The sequence below is a fragment of the Takifugu flavidus genome, chromosome 12 (genome assembly GCF_003711565.1).
Source record: "Takifugu flavidus isolate HTHZ2018 chromosome 12, ASM371156v2, whole genome shotgun sequence".
Classification (NCBI taxonomy): domain Eukaryota; kingdom Metazoa; phylum Chordata; class Actinopteri; order Tetraodontiformes; family Tetraodontidae; genus Takifugu; species Takifugu flavidus.
In genome coordinates, this window is record NC_079531.1 from 1,535,389 (window position 1) to 1,554,661 (window position 19,273).

The 19,273-nt window shown below is 51.6% G+C and overlaps 2 protein-coding genes and 1 long non-coding RNA gene across 3 annotated transcripts; 1 reads left to right on the plus strand and 2 right to left on the minus strand.

The window, feature by feature from the left end:
* Positions 1-442: 442 nt before the first annotated feature.
* chrd (chordin) lies at positions 443-11,042 on the minus strand. Its single transcript, XM_057049997.1, has 21 exons — positions 10,702-11,042; positions 9,213-9,316; positions 8,927-9,053; positions 7,849-8,001; positions 7,651-7,768; positions 7,486-7,573; positions 6,754-6,895; positions 6,508-6,645; positions 6,319-6,401; positions 4,850-4,997; positions 4,037-4,143; positions 3,672-3,951; positions 3,353-3,594; positions 3,163-3,276; positions 2,601-2,789; positions 2,436-2,529; positions 2,288-2,344; positions 1,977-2,080; positions 1,510-1,773; positions 1,346-1,439; positions 443-1,265 (listed from the first exon to the last, which is right to left on the minus strand). Exons 1-21 carry the CDS (start codon positions 10,841-10,843, stop codon positions 1,201-1,203), a joined length of 2,853 nt encoding a protein of 950 aa, XP_056905977.1. The 5' UTR covers positions 10,844-11,042; the 3' UTR covers positions 443-1,200.
* Positions 11,043-13,075: 2,033 nt separating this feature from the next.
* On the plus strand, positions 13,076-18,170 carry LOC130535131 (uncharacterized). The gene is made up of 3 exons (XR_008953034.1): positions 13,076-13,216; positions 13,466-13,560; positions 17,970-18,170. It is a non-coding gene; the product is annotated as an uncharacterized LOC130535131 (long non-coding RNA).
* Positions 13,422-18,881, minus strand: LOC130535130 (uncharacterized). The gene is made up of 5 exons (XM_057049998.1): positions 18,249-18,881; positions 18,083-18,137; positions 17,936-18,010; positions 17,029-17,268; positions 13,422-16,369 (listed from the first exon to the last, which is right to left on the minus strand). The coding sequence occupies exons 1-5, from the start codon at positions 18,609-18,611 to the stop codon at positions 15,873-15,875; spliced, it is 1,230 nt and encodes a 409-aa protein (XP_056905978.1). The 5' UTR covers positions 18,612-18,881; the 3' UTR covers positions 13,422-15,872.
* Positions 18,882-19,273: the final 392 nt, after the last annotated feature.

Consider the following 19,273-nt stretch of genomic DNA (forward strand, 5'->3'; position numbering starts at 1 on the left):
TTGTGCGTGTGTACATGTGTTTATGTTTCAGTGTGTTCGCAGTGTGTGTGTGTGTGTGTGTGTGTGACCATGATGAAATCCTCGCCGCACACATGCAGCGTGAGCAAGTGAAGAAAAAGAGCACAATTAACGGAAACTAAGTAGTTAATAAAGACAGAAAGAAGGACAATGAATGGCAGGAAAGAAATGTTATATAAATATGACAAATTGAAGTGATGAAAATGTGAGTTTGGACGCGATAAATAAGAAAAATGAGACCGATGACAGGAAAAATAGGAGCAGAGACAAAACTGGAGAAGAAAAAGATCAAAAGGACTGGCTGGATTTCTTCTCGCAATCACAAACTCACATGCTGAACGTTATTTGGAAGGAAGAGAGGAAGAAAAATGGTGCAAAATGATGAAATAACAGAAACAAATGGACCATAACGAACTCCCAGTCCTCGTTTTACCGACATCCTTTATTGTCCCGCCATTCAATAAATACAAAATACAAACCAGCTCAAAAATTCATAAAATATTACTTAATTTGAAACAGGAACAACCAGAGCAGCAAAGCGATGAGCTCACAGGGGGTGAAGGCAAAGCTGGTGTTTGTTTTGACAGAGAAATGGAACAGCTAGCTTCTCTCCGGGTGACGAAGCGCCGCAGCATCCGCGAAGCTGCGCGGCGGCTGATTTTCACCCCTCCTCGCCACCCCTGAGGTTTGCTCTTCCTGTTTGGCTGATTATTCTTTCCAGTAAAACACACACGGGTGCACTGGCGCGAACACAAACTCGCATCCATTCGAGAATTTTTTCCTCTCTGTCCGGTCGGAGCAGCTGCGGCTGGACGTCCTGTCAGTGAAATATCGCTTCCTCCGGCGTGCGCTGCTCCGCGGGACGGCGCTCATCCTCCCAATAACAGTCCGTGCTCCGGTTCTGCGCCATCTGCCTCAGCAAAAAGTAGGAAATTCCAGCAAAACATAAAAAAAAGTGGAAGGAGGCGTTTTTGAAAGTCTGGTTGGTCCCCCGCCGTCGCTACGTCCCTTCGCTGAACGAGTCTTTGGAAGGTTTCTGTTGTCTTTCCTCCCTTTTTCCGCTCCTCTGTGTTCGCTACGATCCTGAAGCTGCTAACTGAGGTGAGGAGGACGAGGAGGTGGGAGGGGGGGGCCCAGTGTGCAGCTCTGGGTGAGATAAGAGGTCTTTGGGGGGGTCATGGATCAGTGTCTCCAGGTCTTCCTTTTGTCTGGGCTCTTCAGCATCAGGTCAGCTTCTTCTTTGGAGTCTACAGAAAACACACCATTTGTAGCGTACCTTAGCTTAGCTCACCTTCAGCTAGCCTAGCTCAGCTTGTCGATATCTTACCGGCACATTCGGGACAGCACGTGCCCTCCCTGCGGGTCAGGTTGGTGCAGGTCAGCACTGGACACTGCTTCCTCTGACACTTCGTCACGCCGTGCTGCGGAGAGCGAGCCAAAACCATCAAGCCACGGCGAGGAGGAGCTACAGAACGCGGCGCCGTTACTTACGTCACACCAGCAGTTGATGCACTTCATCTCCCCCACCAGCGGCACCCAGGGGTGCCAGTTGTCGCTGTTCTGGTAAAAGTTCTTGCCGAACTTGCAGTGCCTGGGGCCGTCCGCCTGCATCATGTCGCTGTGCTCCAGAGCAGCTGAGGTCTTCTCCTCCTCTGGACACTCTTTACAGCAGTCGGAGGGATTCCGCCTGACCGGATGAGCGCAGGTCAAGACCGGGCACGTCACCTTCTCGCAGTGCACCTCTCCTGAAGACCCCTGCAGAGGAAGCCCAGGATTCAGGTGTCTTAGTGCTGTTTTCCACATAAATACGTGTAAAGGCTGGACATTCCTTTAGGTTGAACTCATGTCACATGCACGTATGACTCTTTGGAGGCTAATACAGGGCAAATGAACCATTCAGGGGGGGTTGGGAATGTGGATCCAAGCAGATGTGAGCGGGTTAATTCATGTATATTTACCTTACAAGTGCAGACGGCACATTTAATGTAGCCAAAGGGAGGTACAAAGGGATGCCATGTGGTTCCAGGAGCGTGCATCTTCTGGTCTCCTTCAAAGTAACAACCTGAGACAAAAGATGGGAGGAAGAGGCTTTAAAAAAGAGTCTGAATTCACTTATCTGTCTGCAGAAATTCAATACGGGGGATTTAGGACCAGGAATGAGCCAAACATTTGAATCACATTTCCATAAAATCAAAGATGACGCAATGAGATTCAAACCATAACTAACATTTCAATGAAAATCTAGGAGACGAGGTTCTGAAAAACCGACCTTCCAGATGTTCTTCCACCTTCTCTGGAGTTTTCACGTCCTTGAGTTCCTTCCGGTCTGGAGGGAAATGAAGATTACGGATCGAGAATTATTCTTCGAATCCATCGTTGCTGTGGACAGAAAGTCTGGAATGTTCTGAATGTCTCACCGTCACAGACTGGGCAGCACTTGTCCTGAGGCTGAACGGTTCTGGAGCAGGTCAGGACGGGACAGATGACCGGATCGCAGATGACGGTCCGCTTCTGCAGGGAAGGAGCTCAGTTTTACACGCCACACCCAAACGCCTCACGGGCAGCAGCTTCACCGTCGTTACCTGGCAGCTGCAGGAGAAACACCTGTCGTAGTTCGGGGTCCAGCGGGAGCCGTGAGCGTGATGCTGGTTCTCGAAGAAACAGGTCTGCGGGTCTTTCTTCAGCTCCTCCGCGTCTTTGGCGAGGAAATCGTCCCCGTCCTCCTCCTCCTCCCCCCTGGTCCCGAACTCACAGGAGTTTGGCACGTGGACCTGGAGGAAAAGGAAGGATTGAAAGTGAAAAGAGAGGTGAGAAAAGCGTCGGCCACACCTGAACCCCGACTCAGCTCCTGTGTTAAGGCCACTTTAATTGTTGCTTAATAATTTAGCCCGTTAATTGTTGCTTAATGGAGCATTTCTGCGCTCCTGAACAGATGCTGTTTTAACGCTGGACCTGTGTGCTAGTAAAACAGCCTGTGTGTGTGTGTGTGTGTGTGTGTGTGTGTGTCTGAGGGTGTGTGTGTGTGTGTGGGGCTAGTGAAGGCTTTACTGTACTCGTAACTTTAAAGAAGCCTTTTATTCGCTGTCCAGATCAAAGCAAACCCCCGCGTTTGTCTGTCAGGAGGTTCTGAACGTGCGCCCATACCTGTCCTCGTATTTCTCCTCTCGGGTTCATCTTGGTGCTGACCTGGATGAAGGCGGTGCCCTGGTCCAGGTGTCGCAGTAATTCCACGCTGATGTCCTTCAACACTCCCTGAGCCTGCGGGACAAGAGAGCGCGCGTGAGCGTCCTCCTATCTGCACCTTCACGGCCGCGGGTTGTGCACGTGCGCGTACCTGAGAGCCGTAGAAGCCCGTCAGCAGCCTCTTGTGGGTGGCGCTGCTGTCGTCCAGCTCGCCGATCTCCGCCAGGCCGTGGAGGTGAGCGTTCACCGTGATGTCATCGCTCTTGCTGAGACCCGCGACGATGATCTGGTAGTTCAGGTGACACTGTCTGTCCACGGACACCCAGGCGTGGCCCGACGCGCCGGTCCTCACTGGGGGGGTCACAAACTGTCCAGCCAGGGTGACGGGCAGCACTGGAAGAAGGAAAAACAACTCTGAGCACCTGGGAGCTGGCGCCTGCTGGCTCTGTCTCACCCGGAGCGGCGCGCACCGTGTCTGGGCGCCTCCAGGCCGTTGTAGAGCAGGGCCTTAATCTGCCCCCTCAGCTCCCCGTCCTGGTTGTGGGCCGTGGCCACGTTGATGAAGAGCTCGTTCTGCAGCAGCATGTGGATGTGCCGCGCCTCCAGGCGGCTCCAGCTGCCCTGCGCCCGCCCCGTGGCCTTGTTGTACTCCGGCGTCAGGTCGTACAGCACCGAGCGCTTGTTCCGCCTCCGCGGCTTCAGCTCGATGGTGAGGCCGACGAAGTCGCTGGTGAGACCTGCCACCTGGACCTGGGGCAGAAGAATACGTGAATAAGTCAGTGTTCTGCATCTGTATGGGTCAAAGTTAGGGAAGGAAATCAGGACGACGTCGTGCCTGATACTCCAGGGTTCCGTTATCGTGGAGGTGGAAGACTGCGGATCCGACGCCTCCCGTCTTCCCCGGGGTCAACGCGTCCCCGCTGGACATCACGCTCTGGATCGCTGCGCCACACAAAGACAGATCAATATCATAAATCCACGTCTCCGCTCAAGCGACTTATCTAAATCCATTTCCCACTAGAGCCCCCCCTCCCCGCTTCCACATCAGACAGAGAAGCGTCCACGGATAATGTCAGCGCGTCGGGAGGATGGACTCAATTGTAACTCCAATCAGGAAGAGCAATTAGCGGCCTGGAGCGTGGGCCAGCAGGCTCAGACCGGAGCCAGAGGACGGGAGGGAATGAGTAAGGATGAGAAAAGTGCAGAAGGGAAGGACAGAGGAGTCGGGAGAGGGGGAGAAAGCCGAGTGTTGGGTTGGAATTCTTTACACATAACGTCACGCTGTTAATCACAGCGCTGGAACACCCGGGCGGAGACTCGGGTCCAGCAGACTGTGACCTTGGCAGCACCTCCGTGTTCAGAACTTCGACTCAAAAAAGTGGACTTGTCAGAAAACACGTCTGAAAAAAGGCAAGGCTGGGTTCTTCCCAACATTCCAGAGCCTGACCGTCTCCCAGACAGACGTGCAAAAACCGGTGCGGCACCAAACGCACCAGAAGGTCCATAAACACGGTTCCCCGCTGGCGAGGAGACTTGAAAGGAAACGCGAGAAATCCGGTATTTACAGCGGAAAATGACAGAAGCAGCCACAGGTGGACGAGCACAAACCATCTCACGAACGCCCCCCCCCCCCAACGCCGACACTTACTGTCACATGATTTCCTGCTGGTGATGAAGCCGGAGATCTGTCGAGGATCCCGTCCCTCTGTTGCCACGGCGATCTCCAGCTGGCCACGGGAGAGCCAGAAGAGTTCGCGGCTGTTCAAGTCTGTCAGCACCTCCGCAAAATCGGGGTCCTGCAACAGACACAATCCGATTTTCTTTGTTCAGCTGGTTGCAAAGCAAAAGGAAACCTGTCGTGCTGCAATAAGAGGTGCGAGTTTAAATCCCCTGCAAAGAAAATACGGCTTCCTGTGGCTTTTTTATGAAGTGAACGATAGTTTCTCGCAGGCCGACGGGACTCCAACAGAGCTGCGGCCGTCAGTCAGCGTGTCAGGAAACATGGGATTAATAGGACGGGTGGATGAGCGCGTTGACAAAAATGTTACGTTTAATGACCCCGGGGCCCCCGTTCAATATAAATATACATCTATCATAAATCCGCTCAGCGAGGAGCCAAAGTGGGGGGGTGGAGGATGGCCCCGGACTGACTTACGACGAAGGAACTGAATAGATGGAATCAGATGGGAGTGAGGTTGGAAAACAAGAGAGCACGCTGTGGTCAGGGCGATAAAACTGTCCGGCGGTGCACAGGAAAATGAAATGCTGCCTTCAAAGACCAGAGATCAAAGCCTGGAGCCTCCGCACGCCGTGTCTTTCATACGGACTGAAATTTGTCAATGGCGTGGGTTCACCCGGGAGTCCGGGGACAGTGTGCATATTTCCGAGGGACTGCCTCTTCTCATCGCTAAACTGGAGCGAGGCGCATCAGCCCTTCACGCAATTCCTGGCAAAATTCAAAACAGACCTGACTTTCATCACTCTTTTCCTTCATCCATCCATCCAGCTCAGCCCACAGACCGCTAACGACTCACATGTGTGAGGAGTGTGTGTGCAGTCTGTCGTCTCGCCCCCCCACACACATCTGCCACCCGCTAACGCTCCTCTCCTTACTTTCTCCCCTGTCATGTTTTCCCATAATTCCCATTTGTCCTGTCATGCCCCTGAGTAGTGATCTGTGATCAGATTGGCGGCAGCAAAGGAATTCGGATGCGGCGACGTCCGAGACGAGGGGCTGCGGCTGTGGTGGTTGCTGGGGGGGGTGTTGAGGGGGTGCCACATTTTATTTTCCTGTCCATCCTGGTTTAAGACGCATCCGGCACACGTTTGTGCGAAGCTTCCCAAGCGCTTCGCCCCCATCTGGGGTGCTCGGTGCTGCTGGTGCACACATAAACAGTGCGTAAAACGCTCGGTGATTAGCTCTGGCAGCAGGGCTGCATGCTAACATCTGCGCCCGGTGGAATTTTGGAGCTTTTGGAATCGTTTCCAACACCTGCAAGTTGCCATGACGCTGCGGATGTCACGTGTTGTCACGTGTAACGTGACGGCAACCGTCTTCCACCGCGCTAACGGGTCCCGGCGACCATGGATTCAGGGTGATTTGGCGTCTTTACTCACGTGAGAGGTGACGTTGGCTCGGATTTCTCTCAGGATGTGCTGGCGGTACACGAGCTGGACCCGGATGGGCACCACATGCGGCTCTGCGGACACAGACCAGTTTAAGACTGAAGCAGAAATTCCAACACAAGATTCCGGTTGTTTTCAATCTACGGCCTTTTCGTGGATCTGCCCTTTGACCTCTCCCACCTGTCTCTTTGTGTTTGATGAGGCCTTGAAGGACGAGGATGAAATGGAGGTTGTTCTCCGTGTCGCTCAGCGTCAGCATGGCGATGCCTCCCATGCCCGAGTGCTCGTTCTCGGACGTGAGGGTTGAACTGAAGGTCTCTGCGGACCAGAAACGCCCCCGCGTGAACACAAACAACTGCATTCAATCGTAATTCGGGGTTTATTTAACACATGGAAAGTATATTTCACAGAATATTCCATGCGTACCAGCAAACAGCGCCCTGTGTTTGATGATTTTCCCCTCGACTTCTTCCCGCCGGCTCACCGACGTCGACATGCTGATGTGGATCTGCTCGGCCTGCAGCTGGCGCATTAAAGGCTTCGCCAGGTTCTTCCACATGCCGCAGATCTGCAAGAGCGCGCACGCAGGTGAGCTCCAGTGTCACCGCCTCAATTCCTCACGGTCGCACACCCAAAGCGTTCCAACATCTGCTAAAGGCGTCGGAAGCGCGGGACTGTTGCTCACGGGCCCTAAACAGGAAACCGCTGCCTCTTCCCGAGAGCTCGCACAAGAACCGCGGCCTCGTCCCGGCACCTCATAACTCGCAGTTCGAGCCTGATCTCCATTTTAATTAGCAATGCTCGCTGTCCCTCTGCTGCGCGGTGATGTAACATGAGAAAAATTCCCTCCCCCCGTTTCCTCTGCTGCGCCGCTGTTCCCTCCGCCGCTCGCAGACATTTATCAAAAAAATAATAGCGCAAATTGCGGGACCTGCGTTTAGGGGGCGCCTGCCTCGCCGAGTCCACGCGTCTGTAACCCAACGAGGGGACGTGTGTATCTTGGCGGGAAAGGACGTGTCGGGATGGAGGCAGGCATGCGGACGCCAACCACAATTAAGTGTTACAACAACAAACAGCTGAACCGGCGCTGATTTCGTGCTCTCCGGGGGAAAAATGCGCATCGAAAAGAAAACAAATGGGAGGGAAGTGACGTCTCACCATGTGCGATTGTCCTTTGGGGACTCTGTACTCGAACGCCGCCGTCCCAGCCGAGTCCAGAAAGGTTATTTTACTGGGCCGGTCCATTCTGGAAGCGCACAGGGAACATCTTTATTCACAGCTCCGCGCAGCGTGTTGGTGGACGCCGCGGCTGTTTGGGCTCACCTCTTGTATGTGATGGCGAAGGCCAGGCTGGTTTTGGTCAGAGAGAAGCGAGCTCTGGCGACGCCGCTGGACGTGGGCAGCCAGGAGTCCGTCACCCCCGTCAGCACCGCCACGAAGTCTGCGGGAGAGAGTGTGGGACGCGTGAGCGGCGGCCCGTTCTGAGGCCACACCCGTGCGGCCCGGCCGCTCCGTACTCACCCGTGCGGCTCTCCTCCGAGCCCACCTCCTCGGAGCTCAGGTAGGAGCGGTCGTTGTAGGACTTGTGGAGGTCGTCCACCTTCTCTTTGTCCTTCTCGAGGAAGTAGTCGAAGCTGTCCAGCACAGAGTCTGTCTGTTTCTTGTCATCCAACCCTGGAGAGAGAAAACCAACCTCAGCATGTCACGCGCAGTGCTGACATGAGCTTTAAATATTATTTTTTAAGACTTCTAAACTCTAGACTTGTCATGTTGAACGCTCCCCGGCAGGATATACGGCTGGTGTTAGTCTATGAAAGCCTCCATACGTTCCTGTGTATTTGTAAAAAAGCTTTATATTTCCCAGCTGGATCGGTGAGCAGTTGTATTCTGGATTGTGTTACAGTCAGATTTTTCCTTTTATTATCTGGCATTGTGCTTTATGTGTTTTCAGACTTGGCAGCGTTCCCAGTGTTTTTTAGCTCGCTGCGACGCTCTTTTCAATCGGAAGCGCGGAGACGTGGGTAACGATCGGCTGGATCGGCCCTTCGATCGGCTGGAGGACGAGAAATAAATCTGAGCAGAATCACCCGCGGCGGCGCTCCCGCGTCTTCCTCAGGTGTGTCACGCACCACTAATGCAAACAGGTCGGCCCAGCCGGGGCCAGAACTAAGAGTGACACACTCAACCTTTTCCTAGGAGCCTGACCACAACACACAGTGCTTTGCTTTTTCCATTCCATTACCAAACAGGCAGAGTAGGAAAACACCAAATCTGCCGGAGAACGGCGCAACATCAAGACCCACCCTCTGTGTGTGTGTGTGTGTGTGTGTGTGTGTGTGTGTGTGTGTGGGGCTGGCAGTGTGTGAATGAAGCTAACCTGGCTGGTTTCCTTCAGTCATGGCTGGTTAGAGAAAATGTGCATTTGTTGCAGCTGAATGGAAAATCAATTGAGCAGCTTATTGCATCGAACCTTCGGCTCGTATGGTTTCCCATAATGTTTTCGGTGTAATATGAGCCGCGCTTGCTAGTTTTCTGGCCCCTGTGATCTAACCTCCACCACCAGCTTCGCAGAACTGAGACCACAACGACGGCTTCTTACGCTCGGGGCAGGTTTTGCAGCAGTGGCCGGGCAGCAGCACAGGATCCTCACAGCCCAGGTCGGGACAGTCCTGCTTGATGTTTTTGCAGTTTACTTTCCCAAACACTTTGCCACGACGACTCTTTTGCTGCCAGGGGGAAAAAAGAGAGAAGCCTACGCGTTAGTTACTGTCCAGATCTCAACTGAATCCTGCTTTACTGCAGGGGCGTTGGATTCCTGATTCGCCTGGAGCTCCACCTGTTACCAGAGACGGGGGGGGGGGGGGGGGGGGAGAAGCACGACTTACAGGTTCGCACTGGCACTGGACGCAGTGCATGACGCCGAAGGGCTCCCCCAGATCTGGGTGCCACGTGTCCTCCAGAGAATAAAAACGACCTCCGAACGAACATCCTGCCGAGAGAAAAAAGAGGGAATATTTCATAAAACGCCGAGACATCTTGAGCTAAATTGAGTGTTTCGTATCCAAAAGAAGAGAGTTGCAGTGCTTTTATAGCCAGACAGTGAGATGACAAACACCCCTCCACAGTTCGCTGTCCAGGCACGTCAGACTGAAACTCCCTCAGAGCCTCAGATGAGAGGGGGGACACGGGCTAGCATCCTGTCCCGGATACTCTTACTGATCCACGAGCAGGAGCCCAGCAGACCTTTTTTTATTTTTATTTAAAACCCAAGAAAGAGGTTTCATGGCAACGAATCGTGCATCTCTGTACTTCCCTGCTCGCTTAGAGGCGTATGATCAATATTTTAAAATTTCTGCAGAGCCAGAGTCCAACGCTAAAGCTAAACTCTCGCTACCATCAACCTGGTTCACATTATACTTTCATTAAAGTGACTGCACACTCTAAACAGCCCAGTCCGGTCGGAGGGAGCCAAACTGTGAGCCGCTCGCTTCGCCTGCCACTTCTGTCTCTGCAGAAATAAATCATCTCGGGGAGCTTGTAATGGAAAGTCGATTGATTACAGTTTCCAACGTAGCATTAGCCGTCTCAGGCGGTGGTTAACGTGGAGTTCCCACAGTTTTGAACTCCAGAGTCGTTAGCTTATAAAAGCCGCAGTGAGCTTTAGTTCGGAGGGACTTTCACACATGAATCGAATGGCATTCACTGCGGTTATGACTCAGATGTTTGCCGCTAGTTTACACTTGGAGCAACACGGGCAGGGGAAAATTGAAAGAAACGTCGAGTTTGCCTGTCAGCAGAGTGGAAGAATTTAAGAACTTTTAACCCTAATCTAATACAAAAGCTCGGGCCGAGTGTAAATATTTTTTTAAAACATTGTTAGCAGAGCTGGGGTTAGGTCATAACCTGGCTGTTGTACGAGCGTGCATGTCGCAGCCTGAGCCAAGTTGATCCAAATTTGGGAGAGCGGAACGTTTCATGCTTTATAAGAAAAAGAACTTAATATGTTCCATACATTTTAACATCACTTTGATATCAAGTTACAGCCAGTTTTAAATACCTGCTCGTGGGGGGAGAACAAGGGAAAGGTTCGGTTTTAGTGGGCCAACTCCCCAGGAGGCCCTGAAGACCATCAATAATCCTAAATATAATTAGTTTTTGAACATAAATGTGGTTTTGTTGCTTCCATCAGAGACTGACATTAATAGGGACACGCGCATGATTGGGATTATTGAAGGTGTTTGCCTGAAGAATTCCTAAAAACAATGTGAAAATTTGAGGATGAGCAAGATTCCTCCCAATAAAATGTGATCATCGTCTCTGGAGGATCTGCTCCCCGCACGTACACATGCACGACCCTGCAGATGAGGTTCTCACCTGACAAGCCTTTGGACGGCAGCGGCTCCCGCTCCGACTGGATGGGCAGCGCGGGAGACTTGAGCCGCGAGGCCGCTCCGGCGTGCAGCCACGCGCAGCCCAACACGCACAGCGCGGCTCGGAGCGCACGACGATCCAGCATCCCACACCTCGAGCTCGTGTCCCCGCAAAAACTCCCAAGTCGCAGCGCTCCGTGGAGACGGAAAATGGAGTTTATCCGAGATCTCGCTCTTCTGTCCCCGGACGAGCGCAGCCTGGTCCGGACTCGGCTCAGAGATCAGCGCGGTTCCTCAGCACCAACAATCCCCTCGGAGCCTCGCTCCCCTTCTGTTTTATAGCCCACTTCCTTGACATCTTAAAGCAGCCACCGGCCGGGAGGAGGAGGAGGGGGGTGTAGATGATGGGCTGGGGGTGGTGGGGGTGGGGGTGGGGGTGGATGCGGGCGATGGAAATCGACGCCCCTATCAAATCACTAAGGCTTAAGTTGTGGAAAACAGTCTTTGTCTGATTTATTATGCAGCAAAACTCGAAGGTTTTTATTTTTAAAAGCAATAAAATCAAATCTGAAGTTAGAACACATTCTCTAGATACTCGGGGTCAGAGATAACAACACCTATTGCCAGTGGTGACTTTCTTTTTTTATTTATATCGTTATAAAATCGGAGTGATGGAATGATAAAGGCTCTCCTGCTGGTGACAAACGCTCCCTCATTTCCTCGTGTTTCCGCGCTCTGCTTGTTTGTCCGATGGCTTTATCTCTGATTTATGGTATTTATGCTCTGATTTCACACTCTGCAGCTGTGATAAATCTGCTCAATGGTGCAGTCAATCACCGAGGATGTTGCAGGCTGGGGGGGGGGCATCAGCTGATGGGAAAAGCGCGAATCTCCAGATTATCTATAAGGGAGAGGAGAGTGTTCGAGTCTGTGCTGGCGTCTGTTTTCTCAAGTGTGTTTGAAGCTTTAATCTCGAGAACAGAAACAAATGAAAATACTCAGAATACTTCGCCCTGCACGCGAACCCCTGTCACACGACGTCTCTGTCTTTATTATAACCTATATTTCTTGGCTCGCTGACGCGGATGCAGAGGCCAAAAGCTACTAAAACACTAAATCTTTTAAAACCTCTCTCTGGCCAGTGTGGAGCTTCACAATATCAGCAAGAGAAATTTATGAGGGCCTATTTAGATCTGGGAAACCTTCCCATTAAATAAAACAAAGCAGTTGAGTAACCATCCCGGGGCCCCTCGGGGGGCAGACCAGAGGCTGAAGTTTACATTACATTTGTTTCACTCGTGGCTGATTTAGTTTGAAGAGTTTAGCAAAGGTCATGCTTATATTACGGCTGCGGTGGGACTCATCACCGGGAATATTAAAAGGCAGACACTGATGTTCCGTGGGACCCACACGGTGCCACTGTCGTGCGTAAAGACGCGCCATGATCGATCGGTTTTGGGGCTGGCGAAAGTGCGAGCGTGAGGTGTCACTTTCAGGCGCGATGGCGTCCTGTGGGAGCCTCTTCCATATGGGTGTGGAGATTGACGCGCACCCCCACCCCCGGCGCGGCAGCAATGGGAGTCGATGATGGCCTGTTTGCAGTTCATCATCGGGTGGTAACCGACACTTTTATCCTGCGCTGGACGCGGTGATTCATTACGCAGACTGGTCGGTAACTTGTCTATTGGAGCTCACAGCACCCGGTGACTTACGGACACGGCTTGTGTATTGGAGACCGGCTCGCGCATGACGCGTCCAGTCTGACACCATTCCATATGATGACTCTGCGACTGGAATGTTGATACAGTGCAAAACGTCCTTAAATCGAGAAAACAGAATTCAAGAGTCATTCAGAACTAACATCATCTGCAATGTTTCGCTGGGAAGTTTGGTGCTGTTTTTGTACAGTACAGTGTTGTTAACGCACGGACACACACTGTGACATCATTTATGACGCTATCACATGTTCCCCTGTGTGTGTGTGTGTGTGTGTGTGTGTGTGTGTGTGTGTGTGTGTGTGTGTGTGTGAGCTGGAAGGGTTCACATATGGATACCTGACTTTGTGTATTTGCTCCATTTGTCAGACGACCTGGTTTGCAGGTCACAAACGTTTAACAGAGCATCTCAAACAAACACACACACACACACACACACACACACACACACCATTAGAAATGAAAGGCTGCTTCAGAATCAGCATAATCTAATTGATAACGTTTTTCAAACAACAACACTTTCTTTGATTCGGTCATATTCATTTACTGGAAAAATCGGTTTTTAACGGTCGTTCCCGACTAATGTTTAGATAAGAAACGACGTCGGCTCCGGCCAGAATGGCGCATTTCCGACAGTCTTGCCAGCTTGCGTGAGCGCGTTATCACGGGCGCTCATCTGAAGGAGGCAGTCGCGTTTATAGATAAATCATCTGCTCCAGAGCGCCGATTTTCCTCAATAGACGCCGTAATGGACATAACAGGAGCCCATTATTGCAGCTGCAGAAGCGGAAAGACCAAAAAGAGGTGCGTGATGCGTTTACGGCCACTGTTATGCTGATGCTTATAATGATGGTAATAAGAAGCGGCCCGCTCAGTTGTGAAGCTAATTTCTTAGCAGGCGACGGGAAGGGATGACTAACCCCCCCCCCCCCCCCCCCCCCCCCCCCCCCCACACACACACACACACACACCCCAGCACCCCCCACCCCACATGCAAATGTTAGAAGTCTTGCAGAGTCGATGTTTATTCATACAAATGGAATCAATTTGCAGACACAGTCGAAACTTCCGAGGAGAAACTTCCCATTTCTCTCACCGCTCCTGATGAGATCCATGATGGAGATCGTGAGCGACAATAATTACGGCAGGTAATTAGCGGGCAGAAGCAAAAGCCGCCTCCAAATGTGCAGGCCGTGCTTGTTGTTGTGGGAGGGGGGCACTGCTTGGTTTATTTTGACACTAAGGCGAAAGAGAGAAGTCGGTACTGCATGATGGGGAAAACATGAGCAATATGTGGGGGGGGAAAAGTCTCAAATTTAATGGTGACGTTTCCGGCTGCTCGGAACAGAAGCGACATATATTGTATTTGTGTATATTCCCTTAAAGTTCAACATGTTTAAGGTCATATCTCATTCAATTTTAGATTCTAACAAAATCTCATAAAATAAGTAAGTCTATATTAATAATCATATCAGTGGGATGACCCAAAGTCATATTTCTAACATTGATAGGGGCCCGCCATTAATGTTGGAACTATCCAAGTTTCTCCACTTGAAAGAGGGTTTAAAGATTCCTTATGAAAGAAGACGATGAAACGCCAGCAGGAGAAGCTGATAGATGAGCGAAGGCTCTAATTCCCATCCCGCTCCTGCTGCTGAAGCAGCGGTGGGCTTATCAAACACACACGTTCCGAGTCTGAGACATCCTTCCCTGCGAATTCCCCTCGCTCTCCTCGGCACCCTTTGAAATCTGTGTCACGCCTTCCCGTTTTCTGTTTACAAGAGTCAAATTGCTTCCACACACTCCTTCGCTAATAGATCTGGGGGAGAGAGCCGAGCCAGGGCGGCCGGGGCGCGCACGTTTTCCTGCTCGGCCGGTAAATACCTCGACTGTTAAACATCGCCGCGCAGTCATCCTGAGAGGCGACAGTCTAACGAGGCCCTCTCTGACTCATCACTTATTACTGGCTCTGACCCGCTGCTTAACTGATTTCATGCATGCATAACGTGAAGGATGCACAGTGGAAAGTTGGCCCCGTTCCACTCCTACTCATCCTTAAAAGTGCCCCAGTGCTACAAGGACTGCAGGTTTTGTTTTTTTTCTTCCCCCCTTTAATTTTCAGATTCAAATCTACAGATTGGGTGGTCTCAGGAAACAGATCGCACTCTCCAACATGACAACACACGTATTGATTTAGCAGAGAAAAACGCAGTTTTGGCACAATGTTTCATAAAACAGGGAAAAAGAGCAGAAAAAAGGGTCATGTTTAATTTTCCCTTCCATAATCACACCCCACTCCCCATTCAAAATGTGGCCACGGTGCAAAACAAGGGAGACGGGACACAATGGAAGGTCGGAAGACTCGGCTAACAAATGGTGTAGGTTTGATGTCAACATGGTTAGTGACAGTAAAAGCGGGGAAATTCTGTATCTGTCAGAGACCTTGTAAGCAATCTCAATAAAACGAGCCCCCAGACCTCCCACATCCTGAGCAGCAATCTCACCACTAAGTCTCTCTTTCCCACACTGGAATTTTTCGGAGATCACGTCTGTGAAAATGTGTCAAATCTGGGCAGCACAAGACTCAAAGGAAACCGAAGAGGGATTTTGTTGTGTCTGGTTATGGGGGCGTGGGGTGGGGGGGGGTTGCTTGGGACCAGGCTGTGGACTCTGGCTTCCCTCGTCCATCTTATCTCTGTTTTTAATGTAAAGGAGCGGCTTCAGCAGCGGTCCTCAGGTGGCCTGAGATACTTGATCTTTTCAGAGCGTCCTGGCATGGAGGCTGATGGGAATCCCACACTCGGCTCATTCCTTTTCTGGCGGGTCATCACCTGCTGTCTTTAATTCATTCATGCTGTTTTCTCCCTCTTTCTCCCTCTCTGTTCACTCGCCCTTTGTTGCCCCTTTTGAAGTGGTTTGGAGTCCCGCGGCTTCAGAAAGGTCAGAAAAGGGCAGATCTACTGTCCGGGGTTAACCCATGTCGCCGTCAACTGTATATAGATACCACCTGTCCCCCCGGCCCTGTGTCAACACCACGGGTGCGACTGTACTCGCACCTCAGACTCTCACCCCCCTGTCACTTCTGTATTGCCGCTCACACACCGAAATGGGGCTGAGCAAATGCACATCCCCGGGGTTGCGCCCACATACAGGAGCAGAACTGCTGCGGGACCCCCTGCCGTCCAACAACCAGCACACAGAATAAATCAAGGAGCCCCGCTGCTCCGAGTCCCGCCCATTCCTCACGCGCTAAATTACAGAAACTCTTTCCGCCTGCGGTCTGAGCCAGCGGGGGTTGTGGAGAGGGGAGAAAGACTTATGTCCTGGGGAGAGGCTCTATTGCTGCTCAGGGGTCAAGCCGAGAGAGGGAGGCAGCCAAAGGTCCCTCACGATAGAAAAAATTTGCCTTTCAAATGGCAACCAAAGATCAAACCACTCCGAGGTGGTTCTGAAGCTCCTCTTACTCCGAAGGACCCGTCCAGTGAAGGTCTGGAAGGACAGCCGAGGTGGAGCAGGAAGATCCAAAACTGGACTCTGGGTCCGACACATTCAGCCCCTCGAACTTTTGTATGACTTTCCTCACAGACTGGAACTGGGTGTCCCCGTCCCACCGGCCCGCTCCAGCCCTGCGGGGCCCCCTGTAGGTTGAGTCCTTGCAGAGGAACACGTGTAATGGCGGGGGGAGGCCACATCGAAGCTTGATACGGCCCTGGCCCAGGCAGAGAGCGGGGCGCACCCCAGCGGGGTGGAAGAGGGTCGGAAGTGTGGCCAGGTGCTCCTGGGTCAGGGGATTATGGAAGCTCAGGGCGGCGCCGCCCAAATTCAGGAACACGCCGATGGTTTTGACCTGCGGGGGGACGGTGCAGAGCGGCTCCTGGGTTGTATCATACACTGCAGAGAAAGAGGGGCCCAGTCTCTGGAGCCAGAGTCCACCAGAACCATCTGCTGACCTCACACCTGAGACAGGAAATTCAGGATTTATTCCCAGTTTATTTCAAATACGACATAAACTTATTGTGCAGCTTGTGTTTTGCTGGAAAATAAAGCCCCAATTAACAGCCTAATTTAGCATCGTGAACATCTGCTATTAATTAGCACGCTACCGTGAGCGTCTTAGCATACTGACATTAAAAATTCGTCTCGGTCTGATGCGCTGTAATGGTTTTACTGTAATAGGAGGTAATGTGTGTTTTCCCGTATGGTGGCACCGGTCTGTCACGGATTACAGGAACTTTATCTTTACGAGCCACAACTGTGGCACCGTTTCAAGCTCACCGCTGCCTTTTTTTTTTTTTTAAAACGTTTTTAGTTTGAAGGTAGAACAGAGACTGCAAAGCTGCCTTTCCTGCTTCAGATGCGTCGTTTTGAACGTGTAAACGATCACTTCTTCGGCATTAAAACCTAAACCACGTCGCAACCCTCCCAACTTTGGCGATGTGAAGTCTGTTGGTCTGCAATCGTCCGGTGACCTTTGCATCTGTGGGCGAGTACATGCATGTTTACATGCGACTGCCTCCTCAAACAAGCACGGCCGTGCTGACTAATGATGTAGGTTTCTGCGAACAATGAGAGCGCTGGCGTCGGCCCAGCCCGAGCAAACCATGGCGGCTTCTTACCGATCCTGTAGACAGAGCTGTTGCAGACATCCACCTCCCAGTAATACTGCCCTCGACCGATGACGACATCAGCGCGGGCCTCCGGCAGGGTGAGCCCGGGGTCGGAGGGCACGGTTCCCCCGCCATCGTCGCGTGGCGGTGGGGAGGGAGGGTCCCCTCCGTGGTAGGTGACGGTGAGGGAGGAGTTGGAGAGACGGAGGGATGGAGGAACGGATGCAGGATCCAGGGCGAAGCGCAGGCCTGAGACAGAGTCCAGTGGTTTAGAAAAGGCGGCTCGTTTCGCCCCCGTGTGACTGTGCAGAAAGCTGAAATTCATCATCACAGTGGTGTTTTCATGACAATAAATAAGAGGTATAAACATTAGCCTCCATGTTTTACACCATTCTGCCCCAAAGAGAAGAAATAAACAATTTAGACGTTATCCCGGAGTCTCGGCTGTGCTGCACGGCGGAGCCCTGATGTAACCACTTCCCCCCTTTAATACCCTACAATTTGTTTCCTGTCCAGAAAACGGCAACTGACCCCCAATCATTATTGAACCACAACCGTGCAATTGCCTCTAAATATTTTGAGAACCGGTTTCTTTGGGTCCGACTGCAGCTGAATCAGCAGTTAGGATGAATAGGTTTGTTTTCAGAGCGAGCTCCCAGCTTCGAGTTTCTTATTGTCTTATTTTGTTTCTTGGATGAGATTTTATTCCCTCTTGGCTTCACGTTTGTCTCCTTATTTCGCCTCCCCATGTACGAGACACCGCTCTTGTGCAACATCTACTGGCAGCAAAAAACAAACCCAGAAAGATGCAGGAAGGTCCAAACGTGCGGCGCACATCTGACCCAAGCAAACAGACCCTTGCAAGAAGTGTGAAAGATTTATGGTTTGATCTTAGGAATGAGGGTTGACTCCTGACCAAACACGGACTGCGCCATCTCCTCCTCACTCAGGTCTACAGCGCCATCTGCTGGTGATCCTCCGGGACCTGAACCTGTAACGGGGAAAGGGCGCAGAATCCAGTCATCTGTGTCGGGATCACGACATCATTTATCAGTATATTTACCGCGTGAACGTCTCGGAGTTGCCATCTGTTCCGTGTCCAGACGGTGCACGTTCCTCTAAATAAATTTAACCCACAGGACAAAAATGAATGCTCCTGAAATGAGTGGTGCTTTTATTTGGTCCTCACTGCTTCATCTGTGCGGGACCACAGAAGCAGCTCATCTCACCTGATGATGCGGGCCTTTGGTGACGTCGGGGTTGACACGCGCAGGGCTCACTGTGGGGTGTTTAGGGAGACAGGAGGGGGCAGATGACCAGTCCCAGCAGGGCAGCTCTACAGGGTGCAGACAGCCCGGGCACGGAACGGCGCAACCCGCGCTGCGATGCGACTTGGTCGGTTTTCCTGCTCCTCCAGCCGATATGCATCGGACACACATGGTGTGAGAGCAAGGCAGGATGAGCAGAACCCCCCACTGCTGACAGGCTGGACAGCAGGACACCTGCTGCAGATAATCTGCGACTCTCCAGACATTTCCCTCCATCTTTGACGGCCCTGCTGTCATTTCCACAACTTTGGGATCCTTGTGCATAAAGTCCGCTGATAGAAGATCGATGTCCAAAGGCCCTAAAGCCACAAAACTTGCTTTAAAACGTCATTCAGCCATGGCAACAATCCATTATTAGACATCCAGCGTCCCAGGAAAGAAATCATCAGAAAAGATGTCCCATAACTGCAAAATATTTACATTTTCACGATTAAATGACAGACTAAAATAGACCGACAGACTGGGGAGCGCTGTTGTTCCAACCAGACTATTGTGCAAGGGTGGTAGAGAGAGACAGAGAGGTAGAGAGAGAGAAAGGTAGAGAGAGACAGAGAGGTAGAGAGAGAGAGAGAGGTAGAGAGAGACAGAGAGGTAGAGAGAGAGAGACAGAGAGAGGAGAGGAGGGGAGAGGAGCCCAACCTTTTCAAAGGCACTCAAGGCTTGGTGTTACCATGGTAATGGATCTTCCTGGAGAGATGTGCAACTGCAACATAATACGCTGCATACATCTACATTTTAACAAAGGACATCCGGGACAATTGATTTAAAATGAAACACAGCCGCAATAGCATATTTATCTATGTATTTCACTCGAGATGACAATGATCGCTGTAATCAGAGATGACACCGTGAAAGGAGAAAAGCCCGCAACCATCACGTCGCTAATCTGCTGGAACGTGAGCTGATATCTCCGTGAGGAGTGTTTT